Consider the following 19,346-nt stretch of genomic DNA (forward strand, 5'->3'; position numbering starts at 1 on the left):
CACAGACCCCCTCATAGACTCTTGCTCCCCCCTTGGTTTGAAAACATTATGCTAGATAACATTTTTTGTTGTTTTTTATACAGGCCAGAAACAACATGAGGGTGAGTAAATGACAGAATTTTCTATTTTGGGTTAACTATCGCTTTAAGTTTTTTCTTTTCTTTAAAAGACATTGTTTACCTCATATGTATCAGATAGATGGCGTAAACCTTTCTTCAGATAATGATAGTGTTGTTCCCTCAGTAAAGCAGGCCTGAAAAAACAAAAAAACAGTGTAGAGTCATCCATTTAACCATCTTATTAGAATCTAGCTATTGCAAATTCACCCATTTTTACATTAAATGATCTCCTTATTCACAACGTGGCAAAAGATCAATTTCAACTTTTCAAAGATTTATAGTAGCTCACTAAAAGGCAACAACTTATTTCTACAGAGCAAGTTCATCCACTAAGCTGACATCCTCCAATTATCCCCATCAAAGGAAGTGTCAGTGTTCAAATGATAGAGTCAGTGAGTCAGAACACAGCCTACACACAATACGCTTGACTTCAGTGCTGGCCGCAGAGGTGCCGTGGCATGTCTAATTTGAGGGTACCTCAGCTGAGAGAACAGATCCTTAACCCTTGTTCTGAGCCAAAGAAAGCATTGCATTCATTACATTGTGATAAGCTGATTAGAGCAACTTCAGTTTCATGAGAAGTAATGCTGAAGTTGAAAAATTTGTTGCGTTTCCCTCGCGGGATAATTAATTTGTCCTTTCATTCATGAAATTAACTATAATTTAATTGACAGTCTGTGGATGTAAACTATTTAAAACAACTCTTTTGTCTCATTTTTTCACAGTTTTTTCTTCACATGATTTTTCAGAAATCATTCTAGTAAGCTGATTTGGTGCTCAAGAAATTTAGCTCAAGCTTATATTATTATATTATTTTATATTATTATATATAATTCGCTTATATTATTATCAGTGCTGCTTAATATTTAGAAAAAAACATGTTTTTTTAGGATTGCTTGATAGAAAGTTTAAAAGAACAGCATTTACTTTGTTTACATTGTGAATGTCTTTACAGTGAATTATGATCAATTTAATGCATCCTTATAGAACTATTTATTTATTCAATCCTACTGACCTTGAAGTTTTAAACAGTAGTGCATATAATTATTAATTATTTATGTAAAATCAATTTACTGCACCCCAAGAACCTGAAATATTGATGATATTACAGACAATAAATGGTAAGCATGGCATCATCTGAACATGTATCTATTCCCTGTATTCCCTGGATGAATGTTTGTAGCACCTACAAGTGTGTTTTCCCACTCTTTTTTTCTTATTTTTTCTTATTAGAGTGTAAAATTAAAAAAGTTGTAAATATGACAACACAGCAAAAAGTACCATCTGGATATGTGCTAGAACAGCTGATGTGCTACTACAGCATCTCTTCTAAATGTTTAGGTTACACAACCTTCTGGGTGTCTTATTTCATCTGCAAGTGCTCTCAGTATAGAGGAAATAAGTTCTAAAATACACAGTCATCATGCTGTCGTGGAAGAAGGTGAAAATTAGCTGTGCGCAAGGCAAATCTCACTAGTATATAGACTTAAGGTTCCTTTTCGAGAGCGGTAACTCTACATTTCGTAGCAACGCTGCGGGAACTCCTCCCTTCACTTTTGTTGAAATCTTATGGGCTAACGCCAGCTTGGAACAGCTGGCCAATTGTCGAGAAGTATGCAAATACTGACAAGCTCGTGGGCAGTATAAAAGCGACAATTGCGTCAGAATCTCTTTCTTCACGCTGCCACCGTGGAAGCTGCACCGGGAGAACTAGAATCTTTTTCTCTACACATCCGATGGCATCTACTTGCAAGATTTGAAGGCGGCGTTCACGGACTCCACCTGCAGCCACTGCGCCGAGCTGCCGGTGCACGCCCTAAGAGCCAGGAGAGATATGGTTCGCGCCCTAACGGGGACGAGGCCCACTGCCGCCAGCGAGCTGCTGATGGGCCCTCCCCCGCCTGGAGGCGAAAGACGATGGCAAGGCCTGGAGCCGCTGTCATCCTTCGTCACCGCGCTCACCTGTCCTCTTCGCGGACACAAGCTTTTTTTTCACAAGCTGCTCTTCACTCCATGGCCATACTGCAGGTGTTCCAGGCCAAACTGCTGCAGTCCCTGGATGGCGGTGTCGTGGACGCTGACGTCGTCAAGGATCTGCGCGCGGCGACAGACCTCGCGCTTATGGCGACCAAGCACTCTGCCCAAGCCATTGGCTGCTCCATGGGGTTTATGGTCGTCCTTAACAGGCACCTGTGGTTAACCTTAGCTGACCTGAATGACACGGACCGCAAGATGCTCCTCAATGCTCCAGTCACTCCCTCCGGCCTCTTTGGTGACGCCGTGGAGTCAGTCATGGAGCGCTTCTCTGAAACGCAGAAGTGCGAAAGCAGTGAGCCACGTGATGCCCCGTCGCTCGCTCAAACGCCCGCGTCGAGATCTCGCTCTTCCTCGGCGCCTCGCCCCGCTCATGGACCGGCTAGACAGCCCGCCGCGGCACCCCACCCTGAGCCGGATGTTTGTCGCAAGCAGTGGACGGGGCCTGGGAGGAAACGTCAGCTTCAGAGGAGAAGCCCGCGCCGCGAGAGTGCCAGTGCGCCATCCTCGGTGACCAAGCCTTCATCCTAACGGACCAGTCAAGAGGAGGAGAGAGTCCGCTGGAGGCCTCGCCCCCAAGCACTGTGTTCTACATCGTGTCCCCTACTGAAGATATTCTCTTCAGTTCAGACGCAGACCACCCCGGTTCAATGGCGTGGTCCCGTCGCTGACATTGCCCCAAAACACCCCCGTTCTAAGACAGGAATTTCTCAGTCTGCTCGGAAAAGGAGCGATAGAGCGTGTCCCTCCGAGCGAGCAGGAGAGCGGTTTTTACAGCCGCTATTTCGTGGTGCCAAAGAAGGATGGAGAACTCAGCGCTCTGAGACCGTGGCGCAACCCGGATATGTTCAGCCCAGGAGTGCCTTTGGGAATAGTGATTCAACGCACCGTGGTGTCGACAGATGCGTCGACCTCAGGCTGGGAAAAGTGTGCTTGGGCGTGCCTGCCTCAGGTCTGAGGTCGGAATCACAGAGAGAGTGGCACATAAACCGTCTGGAATTAAAGGTGGTGTCCATAGCCCTGGAAGCTTTTCGATCGAGGTTGGAGCAGCAGCATGTACTGATTCGAACCGACACTGAACTGTCTGTGGTTTCGTATATAAATCGCCAGGGCGGCGTGCACTCCAGAGCTCTTTTCAAACAGGCAGCAAGTCTCCTGTTGTGGGCGGATCGACATTTTCTCTCCATCAGAGCGGCGCATATCCCCGGTCTCATAAACTGCAGAGCGGACATGCTTACGAGGAACGGGATTCCTCAAGGAGAGTGGAGGCTTCACCCTGGATCGGTTCGAATGATTTGGGATTCGGGAGGGTGGACGTGGATCTCTTCTCACTATCTCACTCCCCGCTGACGGGAGATGCTCCCTCCGGTGAAGATTCTGCCTATGGTGTTATGTAAAATCAGGGAGGAGAGAGTGTCATTGATCCTCGTGGCCCCGAACTGGCCGGACCAGCCCTGGTTTGTGGACCTGAGAGAGATAATGGCGGCTCCCCCATGGCAAATCCCCCTCAGGAAGGACCTGCTGTCTCAGGCGAAGAGCAGCCCCGAGCTGTGGAACCTTTATGTGTGGCCGCTGCAGGGACCTTAAATGAGCGAGACACTCTGCCTTCACGAGTGCTGGGCACACTCGCGGAGGAGCGCCCGCCCTCTACTAGGTGCCTCTACGCTCTGAAATGGGGAGTTTTTGTAAAATGGTGCCAGAATATCGATATCGACCTGCTGATCTGTTCCATGTCGGATGTTTTGCGCTTCCTACAGCACAGACTGGATAGCGGGAGTTTGCCATCCACGCTGAGGGTGTATGTACACAGGAGATTGTGTCCTTCACGGCCGCCATCGGTGCCGCCGTGGGATCTAGCTCAAGTTTTGAGGGCTCTCTCTCTCTGCCACCGTTTGAGCCCCCAGCTTCGATTGCGGTTAAGGAGCTCTCCCTGAAAACGGCTTTACTCCTTGCTCTCGCCTCTGCGAAGCGCATTGGAGACTTACAAGCGTTCTCGGTGAACGATGATTGTATCTGTTTCGGACCCGGCGACTGCAGCGTCACTCTCCGGCCGAGACGGGGCTACGCGCCGAAGTCACTCTCTACACCATTCAAAGCACAGGTTGTTCCCCTGCCCGCTTTATCTGCTGAGCCATCATCCTCGCGTGACGCTGACGCTCAGAGTGCCGTTTGCCCTGTCAGGGGTTTGTGGATGTATGTGAATTGCTCGGCCGCCTTTCGTCAGTCGGACCAGCTTTTTGTGTTCTTTGGTAGATGTACTAAGGGACGTGCTGCCTCAAAACAGAGACTTTCTCACTGGATAGTCGACGCTATCGCATTGGCAGGGGAAAGATTGTCCCCTTAACATCGGAGCTCATTCGACAAGGGCGGTTGCCTCTTCGTGGGCCTGGGGCCTCATGTATAAAGACTTGCGTTGAATTCATACTAAAACATTGTGTACGGACAAAGCTGTAAATGTGCGAAGGATCCCACGCATATTCTCTTTGTACATCCCAGTTAACGTAAAATTGAGCGCACATGCACGAGCACAACGCCCCACCCCCAGTCTCCTCCCTTAATTAAACTAATTTAAATATGGTAATGAGTCCACTTTGGCAAAAGAAAGCAGTAAGAAAATAGCGGCAAGAAACGAAACTTTACAGAAAGTGAATTGGAGGTGCTACTATCGGAGGTAGAAACGGAAAAAAAAAATTTATTTGGAACTTTGTCCTCCGGAATTAATAACAAAAGGAAAAAATATGAGTGGGAGAGTTTGGCTGATGCCGTCAATGCGGTGGGATCTGAAAGTCGCACTGTAGAGTAGACTGAGTACAGTTGAGACACTTTTTGCGTTTTGATTTTTCACACAAAAATAGACATTGAAAAGAAGTGAATTTCCACATGACACGTCACATGACATTAGCTTGTAGACTAAGATATTAAATATCAATAATACCCACAAGTAGTTTATATTTTCCACAATCAGCTCATAAAAATAAGGTGCTTTTTGTCTCAACTTTGTCTCAACTGTACCAATATGTGGTACAGTTGAGACAGTGCATGGTACAGTTGAGACACCCATTTCTAATGATGTGAAGGTAACTAACCATTCATTGTAAAATATAAAAAATAAAGACAAATAAAGAAAATAACAATTGGGCAACATTTTTGTTTATTCATCCATTTATATTCATTCATTTTATTTAAATTAGCACTGATTAAAACGTATAAAGCAGGAACAAGATATGTAACAATATTTAATAATAATACAGTTTAAATATCACAAATATCAAATTTTATTTTCATTAATTTGCGTCCTATGCTGGCTTATTACGGCGTTTAAACTGTTATCATAACACTGAACAACTAAACAATGTGTTTCCTAATAGAACTCTATCGGGGGAACAGTAGATATGGGTCTCAACTATCCCCCGCTGGCCACCTCGCACATTTCTCTAGATTTTGCAATTACCTTGCATGACACAATACCATGAAATATGCCCGTTTTAGGGCACAGAATAACGTTTGTGGTGATACCAGTTACGTTTAACAGTCACATAAGGATAATAAGCTATTCATTGTGGAGAGTGCATTTTGAAGTGGACGTCATATCTTTTCCCGATATCTTCGGATCGGAGATGCGTCCGTTGTTCAAATTTCCCACGATCAAAGAGGACACTAATACGCACGTGCACAGCAAAAATCACAACTTGTGCTTGCTGCGAACGCAAGTTATTTAAGGTGTCTCAACTGTACACAGCCTACCCCAATTGACCTTAAAAAGAAATAGTCTGATATAAAGGTGGACATTAAACCAAAGCTGTCATTTCCATAGACTAAGGGTTGTATCAATTTGCATATGCTTTTATATGTTCTTATTTGATTGCATAATTGATAGAATATTCCCATAAGGCTCGTGTGACAATATATGTCAATTATTTTATAAATTGCAAATTAATAGCAATGCTTTCCACGGTTGGTGGTGCGATAGACTTGTAGAACAATTCGTTGTGTAATGTTTGCAACTTCACTTCATTGCCTGTAAGAGTCGCCAACGGACAAAAACAATGAGAAATGTACGTACGCCAGACATGAAATTGGCGTGGAGGAACGCACATTCTCGCGTTAATTTCACTGTTAGTACATACGACCGTGAGCGTGAAAGCTGGCGTACGCAAAGTTTTTGTGCGTACGCAAGATTGATACATGAGGCCCCTGGTCTAGAGGGATGTCTATCCAGGATTTATGTCTTGCTGCTGGCTGGTCTTCTCAGAACACCTTTGCCAGATTTTACAAGCTGGATGTACCGTCTGTGGCGTCGCAAGTGCTTTCGGTGAGTTCGTTAAGTTTCTTACTCATGTAATGTGAACTATTGTATCCAACTATGCTACTAGTGTTAAGCTGTCGCTGCTACTGCCGGTGGCACTGTGTTTAACCCTCATGCTTAAGTGCTTACTGTGTTTGTCTGCCCTGGATCAGTGCAGCCTTTGCTTTCATTGCGTTTGGAATGGATATGCAAATTTGGATAGGGTCGGAGCTGATGTCTCATTGGTCGAGTTCCGCCTTTCAGATGCAGGCATTCCTAGCGGCACGGCTATTGGCTGACTTCCGTGGCTGGTGCAGCTTGACCCCGTTTCTCCGGACTTATCTTCACTACTCTCACTGCGGGAGATACAGCGTTGCTACGCAATGTAGAGTTACCGCTCTCGAAAGAGAACGTCTCCGGTTACTATCGTAACCTCGGTTTCCTGATTGGCGGGAACGAGACATTAGGGCTGAACGATTAATCGCAACAAAACCGCACGCGATTTGCGATTATTTTATGCGCAGCTTGTCAGTGGAGTGCGGCTGATTGGTAGTAAATACTGCCCCATTTGAACGCCAGAGGACGCTCTCACGAAAACACGATAAATATGCCCCACCGCAGAAGTACAATAATGCGCATCATTCCAGGAAATCCCTATCAGGCATCATCGCTGTAGCTGAATAAACAGAAGATTGAAACCCTTTGATTAAACATGACTTATAAATACACGACTGCCTTATTCTGTGTAAGAAGGCACATCATCTCACAGAAGGAGGAGCTCAACTGTCGTTATGAAGTGAGTTTGGAGTAAATGCATGTTATTAAATGTTGTCTGTTGTTGGACGAGGATCATAAATGCTTCTCATGTTTTGGAAAGATGTTTGACGTGTGTGTTGTTTTTTCAAATGCATGTTATAAGTGACTCAAACTCACAGTGCTTTCAGATGGAGCAGCGTTTACAGAGCCGTACATCAATGACAAACTGCACATAAAAAAATAATCGCAGCCTTTACGATTTTAAAATCGCGATTTAAGTGCGATTACATGGAAAGTGCGATTAATCGTTCAGCCCTACGAGACATTGCGTTAGCCGCCGTGTTCGCTGTTTGATCAGCTGTGCAAGCGTTCAGTCGTGATTCTGACGTAATTGTCGCATCCGTGCATTTTATACTGCCCTTGCGAGCCTGTCAGTATTTGCATACTTCGCGACAATTGGCCAGCTGTTCCAAGCTGGCGTTAGCCCATAAGATTTCAACAAAAGTGGAGAAGGGAGGAGTTCCCACAGCGTTGCTACACAATGTCTTGTTCCCGCCTCTCAGGGAACCGAGGTTACGATAGTAACCGGAGACGTTTTCCTGCATATGATGTGATGCTGCTGCAAAATAATACAAATGGGTGGAAAAAAGAATGCTACAAAACATACACAGCAGACACAAGCAGAGGACAATCTGATGTTGGTTTTGCTGCCAAAGACATCATCACATACAAATATGTACTTGTACAGAATAACAGAAAATAATTGCTGTCCAAAAGCAGCACATTGAAACTGAATATTGTGGAGATCCTGCTTTGTATTAATGGCCAGAAAAGGCTGAACTTTACTTACTGCGGTGAGGTGTGAATTTGTTGGTAAACACTGTATACCTCTTGAATACTGCATTCAACTTTTCTCTGGATTCAATGATAAAACAGGAAACAAAAATGTGGAGGTGAAATAACCAAACAGAAAATGTGACAACAACAGCAAGCCAAATGACATGCTAACAGAAGGATCATTGTGGTTGATGCTGACTGTGCGCATATGAGTGGCTGACATCACATCCTGTTCAGCGTGTCATACAAAGACACAAAAATGGTCAATTGGCTTATACATTTATTTTGAAAATCATAGTATGACTTAGTAGTGTGTACTGGTATTTCTACCAGTGCTTGAAAATTCTGAGGTAAAATAATAATTAAAAAATAAAAATAATGAATCCTTATGTAATCATATAATTTTATTATGTATTAAAAAAAATTTGTAGGCTATCATTTTAATTCATGCATAATTTCAAAAGTCTTTGAAGCTAATTTTCCATGTATTGGTGCTAAGATTTCATGTAAATATCATCTTTCACTTTATAATTTTTCATAGTTAACTGTCAACCACCCATAATAATAATAATAATAATAATAATAATGCAGGTCATACATTACAGTAACACATAACATAAACCCGTGAAGTACAAGTACATTCTCGTTGTAGAAAAATATTTCACATTGTTCCTGACAGGGTAATGTTCAAAAACGTTTATAAAGGGATAGTTCAGTCAAACATGAAGAGTCTGTCTTTATTCACACACTCTCATGTTGTATTTCCTACAATGATGACAAAATATCAGTTTATGGTGAGCTAATCTTTTAAATGAATATATATATTATTTACAGTATTGTAACAGAACTAGAGGAATCCGTACTGGGTGACGCAGTTTTATTAGTATAATTATATTCTGCACGTGCAGAACACACGGCAGGATTTTCGGTATGCATTACTGTATCCTTTAGCACAGAAGCAGCAGAGTAAATAGACACTTAGCTCTATGCTAGTACCAATTAGCTAACTAATACTAAGAGTTAAGCTCACCTGTTCTTTCGAGGTCACCGTTTGCACGCCGTCATCGTTGAAAAGCTCAGAGATGTGTGATTCATGAAAGCATCGCAGAGGTGGACATGCCTCTTCCATGATGAGGTTTGAAAACACATGCACTGGAATAGACAGGGAACAGTTTTCCAGCAGAGTGTCAAGAAGACAGCGTGGGCGGGGTTTCCTCAATGGAGGCAAGTGACTTAGGAACTCAAGTACGGGAAGCATGAAGGCACATTTGAGAAGTGGTATTGATGCGAAGATCTGCGAGACGGTTCTCTCAAACAGTTCATAAAAGATCCAGTGATTCTTTTACGTCATGACGTAATACGCATCACGCCATACCTAACATGTTTGCGTGACATCAATTTATTCTTATTTTTATTTATCATTAATAGGTTGTAATTGTTTAAAGCATGTTGTATTTATTTTATTTTTATTTTATTTTTATTAATTTGTTTATTGCTAATGAATGAGTGTTTTTTTCATGTGTGTTTATATTTGTAGATTGTCCTGAATGAGTGTACAGTATAATTTTTTTCCTTCATATTTTTTTTTAATCATTGTTTGGCATATTATATGCCCAAACCGTTTAAAGTGATACATAAGCACATATTGCTGATTATCACTTTTTGCTGATAATAATGTTTAATTATTACATTTATTTTAATCTCTTAATTGTGTCCCAGTTTAGTGACCATGATTCAGCTCATATACAATATATATATACATATACTTATATTTACATTAAACAATAGGCTACTGAAAACATGTTTGCACGTTTTAACAAAATTCTACATATAAGCCAACTCTATGTCGAATGTGTCTCAAAAATAGACGGGTATTATCGGTTAAAGTGACTCAAGAAGTACTCTGGTTGTTTATTTAATCGGAATCGTGAACGAATTGTTCAGTCCGGTTTTGTGAACCGATTCAGTTGATTCATCTAAACAGAATCGACTCTAAAGAACTATGAGGTCACAAATCGGGCATCGCCAATTATAACAAGCCATCATCCCCATGTAGATTTACTCCTTTGACGTGGTCAATATATTTTTGGTTGTCAACAGAAAAACGGATTCACTATGAATTTATGACGGTCTGAAATGCTTATATTCCAGATTGGATGTTATGCCTCAATTTTATATTATTTATATTAGGTTGTAAACTATTATAAGCTAGATGTATTTTATGAACGCAGTCTTGGTAGGCTATATAAAATGTAATCTAGGCAAATGTACTTATCAGTACCAAAAGCATAAAGATGTGTGTGTGCCCGTTATCTCCACCCATTTCCTGAGGTGTGAATGATGTCGGTGAAACGTACAGAGAGCATAGCTACTGTAGCCCACCGCACCCACCACAGACACCACAGACAGCAGCGATACTGACTGATTTCAGCTTACATCAACTACTGCTTTATCTACACAGTCATTCGGCACGGACCGGTCGATGGAAAAAGCGAGAAGATGATACTTTGAAGAGGGTGGACATGGAAACCCGACGCTGAGTTCCTTTAATTGTGACCATAAGACACCATGGCCAAACAGTATGATGTGCTGTTTAGACTCCTGCTTCTCGGAGACTCCGGTGTCGGCAAAACCTGCTTATTATGCAGATTCACGGACAATGAATTTCATCCCTCTCACATTTCCACCATAGGTAAGAGTGTTACTTTCATGCATTCGTTGAAAGAGTTGCAGAACAAACAGCACATACCGAAAAGAAAACCCATAGCAGCGCAGGGCCATTATAGTCTATGAACCGTGAAAAGAATGGCTTGAAAATTACACCACATAGTGAGATGCATTTACACAACCTTTTCTAGTTCTTTCTGAAATGCTTGACTGTGTGTGTGTGTGTGTGGTCTTAAAATGTTGCATATTTACACTGCTGTCACAATAGCCTAGTGTGTTTGCTTTAGATTGTCCTGAGATAGCCTAATAGAAATTCACTAAATCTAAATTAATATAAATTCATACGTAGGTTGCATGAATGGCAGTGAAGACACAGAAAGTGCAGGTGTATGTAATTGCATATAATAGATTGATGCATAAATGTGTCCTGTCAGCCATTCCAACTCAAGCAAGTACTTTGTATTGATATGAAATGGAAATCAGGTTTAACTCAATTGTAAGTTTTCGTCTCATTTGTGAGAAATATGTAAAGGTTTTTATTGGAATCTCTAACGCCATTTTCTCTGAAAGGACTATTTTATCACAGCAAGCTTTTAAGCACCCCCAGTTTTAGGGATCATTTTTATTTTAGTTGATTGGATTTTAGGAAAAAACTAAATTTGGTTTTAAAAAGGTATTTAATAAATCTAAAACCGTGAGTGCTTGGTTTATTAGAACATTTTCCCCAGCGTGCTGAAATTACATCCTGACAACAGCTTATTTGAAGAGGATGAAGAGAGAGATTATTTTACTATAGTTTCTAGAAGTACATCATTTTATATTTTCTAATATGCATAAAGACACCATTTTTTCCACAGATTGTCATTAGAATGCCCTTTAATTTTGATCTCAAACCCATTCTGAATATATTTTAATTTAACGTATTTTTCTCATTCATGCAAACTAATAAGTGATTCTTATAGTGTGTAGTATGTCTTTCCAAACCTTTATGACTTTCTTTTTGCTACCATGGAAACCGTGGAAGTAGTCATCTTGCAAAAAAATGCTCTCTTCCATACATTGAATGTGAATGATGACCACAATTATTCCATACTATTCATTGTATGGAAAAGAGTAGCTTGGACAGTTTGCTAAATATCTAATTTTGTGTTCCACAGAGGGAAGAAAGTCATATGGGTTTGGAATGACATGAGGGTGAGTAGATGATGACTGAACTGTTATTTTTTTGTGAACTGCCCCTTTAAGAGCCGTCGTCTTTTTTAACGACAGATGTTTGCTTCCGTATTGTGACGGACATTTGAGTGTAACAGATTTAAAAAAAAGAAAAGGTGTAGCGCTATACTTAATTCTATGCATTTTTTTTTATTATATTTCATTCCAACTTTAAGAGCATTGGATCATCATTGCCACATTTAAAGGGAAAGTTCGCCCAAAAATGAAAATATTATCATGATACAATGGATTCTACAAAAGATGTGATGTGAGGATGAGTAAAGTATGACAGAATTCACATTTTTATGTGAACTATTCATTTTAATGAGGCATCTGAGGTGCTGAACCCATACCAACTTTTTTATCCCTCAATTAAATCCCATGCTTCATTAGATGCGGAGTGAATGTCAGGCTGTTATTTTGCAAAAGTTCAGGGTATGCGCTGTTGTGTAGCTCTCTCAGTGTTTCCCAGGGAGCAGGAAATATCAAGTGGCTTAATCTTGAAATTAGACATAATATTCATAACACCCTCTTATTCCTGATGACGATATCGCCCCATCAATAAGGAATCAGAAGCCCTGACTCATTCCTGCAGCCTGCTGTCTGTCCCGCCAGAGTTTATTTAATATTGTGGGACTGATCTCTTTTTGTGAAGTAGTGATGTGATACAGAACAATCTTTAACTGCTGGATAAAAGCTTTAGTCTGACTGGTCCTGAGAGATGGCTGGCTCCCGCCCTAAAATATGGTTCAATAAGCTCTAGTCCGCAGGGCTATGACCCATATATATTATGATACTCGGCTGTCAAGGATCTTAAGCGCTGTACTGGAATATTATTCACGGTGGAAGAGGTGTCTGTGTGGTCTGAAAGTTAATTTGAAGCATTAGCTTATGGTTCCTTTCAGTTATATATTTGCCTCGAGGGCAACATGCTGTTATGTTGAATTGTTCTTGCTATAGAAAGCAGCTGTTGATTGATTAGCTTGATAATAAACACAACAAGGAATGAGTTCCATTTCTATTTCGTTGGTTTATCTAGTCAATTGTTAGCGATGCTGTCAGCACTAGAGAAATTGGACTTGTGTTTAAATTTGTACGTGCTAATCACCATAGCATTTCTGTCTGTTGTCTTGTTCAAATCATTTCCATTTCCAATTAGCCTCTGTCTCAGAAGTAATGTGTCAAAGAGATGATTTAATTGTTACAGCTCTGGCACATTATGACAAGTTTAATACTCATTACCGTCTGTCGCATGGTCATTAGATTGAACTTTGTCTGCTTTATTTTCTTGTGTTCAGAAACCTTATAATATAAAGTATTTGAGAGTACTTCACTACAATACTTAAGTATTATTATGGGGAATCTGTACTTTACTTGAGTCGTGTTAAAACTGCTGAATACTTGTATTTTTACTCAGTTTCATTTAAAAGGTAAAAACTATCACTGTAGATGGATGAATTTGAGTTGTGGTAACACGGTTCATGACTAGTCTTGACTATTACACTTTATTCAAATGTCAAATCACTGTAAAATCATCTGCTGAAAATTTTTGCTGACAACATTAAGGTAACAGGTTTCAGGATATTCGTTTACTTAAACTGTGATTTTTGACAGGTTTCTTTACAAAGTTTTTGCATCAAAAATACAAAAATAAGAAAATCTCTGCTGCCTCTTGTTTTCAAAAGCTTAGAAAACTTAAGTACAATAAAACGTGGATACTTTTGCATCTGAAATTATGTATAGATATACCGACATGTTAACAAAGAGACCACTCTGGCTAATCATGTGATCCAACATGGCCGCTTCCATGAGAGGACCCGCTCTCTGTAAAACAAAACATCTTGTAATAGGCTACTGATAAAACTGCCGTCTTCATCTCATGTGAGTGCATAATTTTTTTACATTTTCCAGATAAAATAATTACATTTCTGTATGTTTTATGTTAATATTTAAGAAGAATTACAGTTAACTTGAGGTGAGGCAAAATTGTTGGTTTGGTTTCTCTTTTATTTTTGTTGCATTTCACAGCATTGTAGTTGTCCTTTCACTGCCCGTAATTCTGAAAGAGAGAAAGGTAGAGGCCGCTGTTTCATTATTTTCCTTTGCCCCAGGCCCACCAATTCAGTGGCTGTAGCGCTGACCTTTCTATGTCCCTGTTTGACAGCTCAGGGCACTAACACGACTTTATATACTGCAGTTTGATAAAGCAGAGGCTATTAAACTCTGCAGATGGCTGCATTCAAAATGGCTTTATACTCATGTCTTATTTTAGTATTTCTTGTACTTGCTTTTTCTTGTGTATGACATGCCATCTGGTTCCAGGCATTGCATTGAATCCTTTTAAATTGAAACAAACTAGTAGCTAAAATCATGTTAGATATGAAGACCTCTATACAAGCTATCTTAATTGTCTATCCAACAAAGAAAGGAATTAATTGGTCCTTTTTTATTCACACTGCAGTCAGGGCATGTTAAAAATAGAAGAGACGCACACTACTGTTGTTTTGGAGTCATACATGTTCTTGAGAGTGGAAACAACTATTCCAGAAGCTGGAAGGTTTTGCAGTGGACCTTATTGACAGATACTCTATTACTGTGTTTTTGCAGTTATTGCTGTTTTCTTAGAATTCTCAGCTTTACAAGAGGAGTGTTTTCTTTCAGGGCTCAACATCTTGTTATGATTTCACACCTTACAAGAGTGCATCATTAGTTTCATCATTTTAATGATGTAAATCATATTAATTAGTTTTTATCACAATATCATTGAACAGAGGGATACATTATAAATCATTTCACTACTATCATTTGAGCAGAAGTTGCCATTTTTGCTTCTAACAAGAATACATTTAACCTTGTAAATAGAAATATTCAAGATGTCTCTTCATTATGTTTTAAATGTTTCAAACAAAACCTTTTTTTTTTTTGAATTATTATTATTTTAAAGTTTTAAAAGTTAATCTATATATATATATATCCTTGTATCTCTAATATCACTTTACTTTCTTTTTGCCTTTTTAAAATCCCTTATAATATTACACTGACAAAAGTCAATTCTTGAATGACACCTTCCTCCAGGAAGAGATCATTTTGGTGAGAAAACAATAGCACAGGCATGAAGTATAAGAAATAGATTTTTTTTTTTTTTTTTTTTTTTTGTGCTGTTTTGTAGTATTTGTCTGTCAACTGTTTGATAAAATTACAGAAATCTGTATGAAAAAAAATCTAAATGTCAAATATCAATAAGGTAACACCCCCATGTAAGCTGAATACTTATTTCCATCTAAGTTCTGTCCTATACATTTCCTTGCCATTGATGTAATAGGCGTAAACAAATATCTTAAATGCTTAAGCCTGACCTAAGTATATTTCCAGCAGAAGGAACAGTCTCTCTCACCATTTCTGCGTATTCTTCAGTCACTCAGCTCTGATTTGAATGGTTCCATGAGAGCATTGATTGAGTGCTCATTTTATTTTAAAATATTTTAAATCATTATGAAATGTTTTCCTTTTCCAGGTGTTGATTTCAAAATGAAGACCTTAGAAATAGATGGCATTAAAGTACGAATACAAATATGGTAGGTTTTATTTTTCTCTGATATAATATAACCGTGTTTGATCCATTGATTCAGCTAATCAGACGTGTTTGTTTCTGCAGGGACACAGCAGGTCAGGAGAGATATCAGACCATCACTAAGCAGTACTACAGAAGAGCACAGGTGACCTTCACACATGCACAAAGACGTCTCCCTACTCATATTGTGACCTACTGAATGTTTCAGATCTAATAGAGATGCCTATTGGTGTCCATTGTGTGATAATTCACTGATAAACGCGGATTGATTCTGTATCAACAGGGCATTTTTCTGGTGTATGACATTACAAGCGAGCGCTCGTTCCAGCACATCATGAAGTGGGCCAGTGATGTAGATGAAGTGAGGCTGTGGAGTTTAAAGCATATCTTATTTATTTATTTATAGATTTAAAACATTTTTCATACCTGTTTTGCCTTTTTTCATGTTACAATATATTATCATCTGAACATGTTTTGAAAAAAGTTTTGGACCCCACTATAGGATTCATATTCATATTGCCACCATGTTTTCCCACAAGAGTGCAAAAGAAAACAGGATGAATTGTCACAATACACAAACTGTACTAAACCAATACTGGTTATTGATCTTACTCAAACCTGTGCACTCCTGTTAAATGAGTTTTATGTCTCATATCATATTTATCTGTTTCTGCTCTGTTCCGTTCATCTGCTTCTGTTGAATCTCTTCTGGTTCTGTCCAGTACGCCCCTGAGAAGGTGCAGAAGATACTTGTTGGGAACAAGTCTGATGAAGAACAGAAGAGACAAGTAGCTACAGAACAGGGAGATAAGGTGAATAAATAATACTTCCCTCCTGTACACTGCATCTTTCATTCATACTGCCATTTGTTCCACATTTACTCCTTTGTGTGATAACCTAATAATTCATATCTAAGTTTTAAGACATCTTAATCATCTTTTTTTGCTCCAGCTTGCCAAGGCTTATGGAATGGACTTTTTTGAGACAAGTGCCTTTACCAACCACAACATTACAGAGGTACAATGTTGCCCGCATGCATTTTTCTTTTCATTTTTTTTGTTCTTTTCAGAAGTCAAAAAGATATGCAAGTCTTTTTGTTTGCATATTTTTATTGTCTACAGCTATTCAGGGTTAACATTTTTCCTTCCATTACAGTCTTTCACCCGATTGGCTGAATTAGTCTTACAAGCCAATAAGAAGGATCTTGATTTGTTGGGAGGATCCATTAACGAGGAGTTCAATCTGGCTGTTTTGGAGGAGCAGGAAGGATTGTATAATGGTAGCGACGACACCAGTAAGTCCTGCTGGTGCTGAGGACAGGACGTGACATTTTTCAGTTGATTTCCATATTTATGTTGCATTTACATTTTGAATATTTTTTCAGTTTAAAAAAAGACGATCATAAGGGCACTTCAGTGCAACTGTACATTATTTAATTAGGATCATTCAAGCCACACATTCAGAGTCACTCTTAAGTTATCTTATATATAAAGAACAGGTTGATTTAAGTGTGAGGAAGTAATATTTAACATGGTTTTGTGGCTGGAACGTCCATGTTAACATGTAATATTCATTCTTTTGTTATGCTATGGGACTTCATGTGAATATTTCCAGATCTGATTTGGCTTTCTATAAAATTCTCTAAAGCCTTGAATGCACCTACTTGACCTTCATTGAATGCTCTTTCAAGGTAATGCATTTATTCTTGAGTGATGAATTGATGAAGCTAGAGTTTCTCATGTCAGTGTAACAATATAAGCTTCTTTTCTGTAAAAACATTGTCACTAAACTTGCTGCTTACCAGTTCTGGTCCACTGTGATTGTAAATGAATGCAAGGGTTTTTATCTCATTAATCTGAGGTTATTGTTCTAAAATATTATCATTTAATGTGGTATTTATGCCAATATTACATCAAGCTCTTTTTGTTATTAATAATAACTATTTAGCTGATTAGAATAGTTGGAATGTTTCAACTTTTACTCTATAAATGATTCTTGAAATGCTAAAGTTTAACTTTTATCACAGCACACCGAACATTTTTTTTTTTTTTATCAACGTCTCACCCATCTCAACTTGTATGAAATGTATGCAGAATGAACCGTTGTGATTCCCAGCATTAATGCTGGTGTGCGTCGCTGCAATGACATGGGTTGTATTGCTAATAATTCAATGTATATATTACACTATTGAAGCATTTATATGTGCAAGTGGTAATGTACTAATGTTGATTTAAATGAACTCTTGAATAATGCTGATATGTTTACTTGTGCTATCTGAGAACTTGTTTCATGAAATATGTCCACAAAACAATTAGAGAAATTTAAATATGTATGTGGTTATTTATTAAACTGTAATATTGTGATTCTGTTTAGGGGGGTCATATATTTACGAATAAACATTTAATTATGAAAAGTTTTTTGTGGTACTAAATTACATTGGATATATAGACAAAATGATAGTGTGATTTCAGGATTTTGGAGATCTTAAAGGGATAGTTCACCCAAAAATGAAAATTCTGTCATCATTTACTCTTCCTCAAGTTGTTCCAAACCTGTATGACTTTCTTTCTTCTGCTGAACACAAAAGAAGATATTTTGAAGAAAGTCGGTAACCAAACGACTGATGGACCCCATTGACTTCCATAGTAGGAAAAAAAAAAATACTATGGAAGTCAATGGGGACCAGCAACTGTTTAATTACCAACCTTCTTTAAAATATCTTCTTTTGTGTTCAGCAGAAGAAAGAAAGTCATACAGGTTTGGAACAACTTGAGGAAGAGTAAATGATGACAGCATTTTCATTTTTGGGTGAACTATCCCTTTAACAAATCTCCGTAAGTGCAACACCACAAGTCAACACTAGGAGGCAGTTGTGCAAAGCTTAAATCCATGCACGGAAATGTAGTTGCGCATGGTGAAACACACTGGGGGGGGGGAACAACTGGGGAAGAAGAATGTGTTTGTGTTTGTATGTAATGCTCAGAAGTGATAGATCATCCTTCAGCAGTTGTAAAGTATTTTGATAATGAAGTCAGTTCTTTTGCGCAATTTTATCAAGGTCATGATGTTTTCTTTTAGAGCAGATGTGCATGCTGTGTTAAGTGTCCTTCAAAAATACTTTGAATCAAAATACTCTGCTTGTACATCTTTGTAGCAAATCAGATCTCTCCATACGCAGCTGGATGAAGTCTGGACAGAGAGAGCACTGATTTAATTAGCAAATTTCATGCCATGTGCTCAGCAAGCAAGTCATACACATGTACATGCAATGATACAATTGCAAATATATTACAAAATAAAATGATCTCAAATGTAAACATTACTTTCCCTATAAAACACTTTCTTCTGTGTGAAAACAAAAGATGATGTATTGGTAAGACTTTTAAATAAGTTTAACATTAGTTAACCACATTAGTAACTAACAATGAAAAATCATTTTTAAGCATTTTAGAAGTTTTACTAATAGATTATTCAAATCAAAGTTGTATTTTTTTATATTATTGAATATTACGGACCTGAGCTAACATATACTAACAATGAAAATTAGTTCATTCATTGTTAATTAATGCATTAACTAAAGTCAAAGACCATATTGTTACCAATTTATGTTGTCTGTACTGTATCTTCTATTGTGTTATAAGAAAGAAAGTCATACGTTCGGGACAACATGAGGGTAAATAATGACATGCAGAATTTTCAATACATCACATACACATCTATTTACAAAATGAGAGGATTTCTTCATTAATAATGTTGGAGTGCTGAGTCTGTTTGGCACACATATACATATAGGTGAATGTTCTCATTGATTTGCCTAACTCTGGTACTTGCCATTTATACAATGTGCATTGTCTGCAGAGGACAC

At 38.9% G+C, this 19,346-nt stretch overlaps 2 protein-coding genes across 3 annotated transcripts in view; one reads left to right on the forward strand and one right to left on the reverse strand.

The window, feature by feature from the left end:
• Positions 1-9,360, reverse strand: part of fntb (farnesyltransferase, CAAX box, subunit beta) — a 15,972-nt gene extending 6,612 nt beyond the window's left edge. The window contains exons 1-3 of the mRNA XM_084091884.1: positions 9,062-9,360; positions 8,045-8,109; positions 181-253 (exon numbers count right to left, since the gene is read on the reverse strand). Coding sequence (XP_083948010.1) covers positions 181-253; positions 8,045-8,109; positions 9,062-9,289 — 366 coding nt within the window. The 5' untranslated portion in view covers positions 9,290-9,360. The remainder of the gene's footprint in view (positions 1-180; positions 254-8,044; positions 8,110-9,061) is intronic.
• Positions 9,361-10,026: 666 nt separating this feature from the next.
• Positions 10,027-17,974, forward strand: rab15 (RAB15, member RAS oncogene family). 2 transcript variants are annotated; one of them, XM_084090263.1, is made up of 8 exons: positions 10,027-10,160; positions 10,493-10,723; positions 15,425-15,485; positions 15,566-15,626; positions 15,765-15,842; positions 16,204-16,293; positions 16,433-16,498; positions 16,637-17,974. In XM_084090263.1, the coding sequence occupies exons 2-8, from the start codon at positions 10,600-10,602 to the stop codon at positions 16,793-16,795; spliced, it is 639 nt and encodes a 212-aa protein (XP_083946389.1). In that variant the 5' UTR covers positions 10,027-10,160; positions 10,493-10,599; the 3' UTR covers positions 16,796-17,974. The 2 variants fall into 2 exon arrangements, with proteins under 2 accessions (XP_083946389.1, XP_083946388.1); XM_084090262.1 differs by lacking the exon at positions 10,027-10,160 and having other exon boundaries at positions 10,188-10,723.
• The last annotated feature ends 1,372 nt before the right edge of the window (positions 17,975-19,346 follow it).

The sequence above is a fragment of the Abramis brama genome, assembly GCF_963993115.1.
Source record: "Abramis brama genome assembly, chromosome: 18".
Taxonomy (NCBI): Eukaryota; Metazoa; Chordata; class Actinopteri; order Cypriniformes; family Leuciscidae; genus Abramis; species Abramis brama.

Bases quoted from the DNA above. Each gene is read 5' to 3' on its own strand.
- rab15 (XM_084090263.1), top strand. From the start codon at position 10,600: ATGGCCAAACAGTATGATGTGCTGTTTAGACTCCTGCTTCTCGGAGAC. The intron at 15,486-15,565 runs GTAGGTTTTATT...TTGTTTCTGCAG, and splicing joins AAAGTACGAATACAAATATG to GGACACAGCAGGTCAGGAGA. The intron at 15,627-15,764 runs GTGACCTTCACA...CTGTATCAACAG, and splicing joins AGTACTACAGAAGAGCACAG to GGCATTTTTCTGGTGTATGA.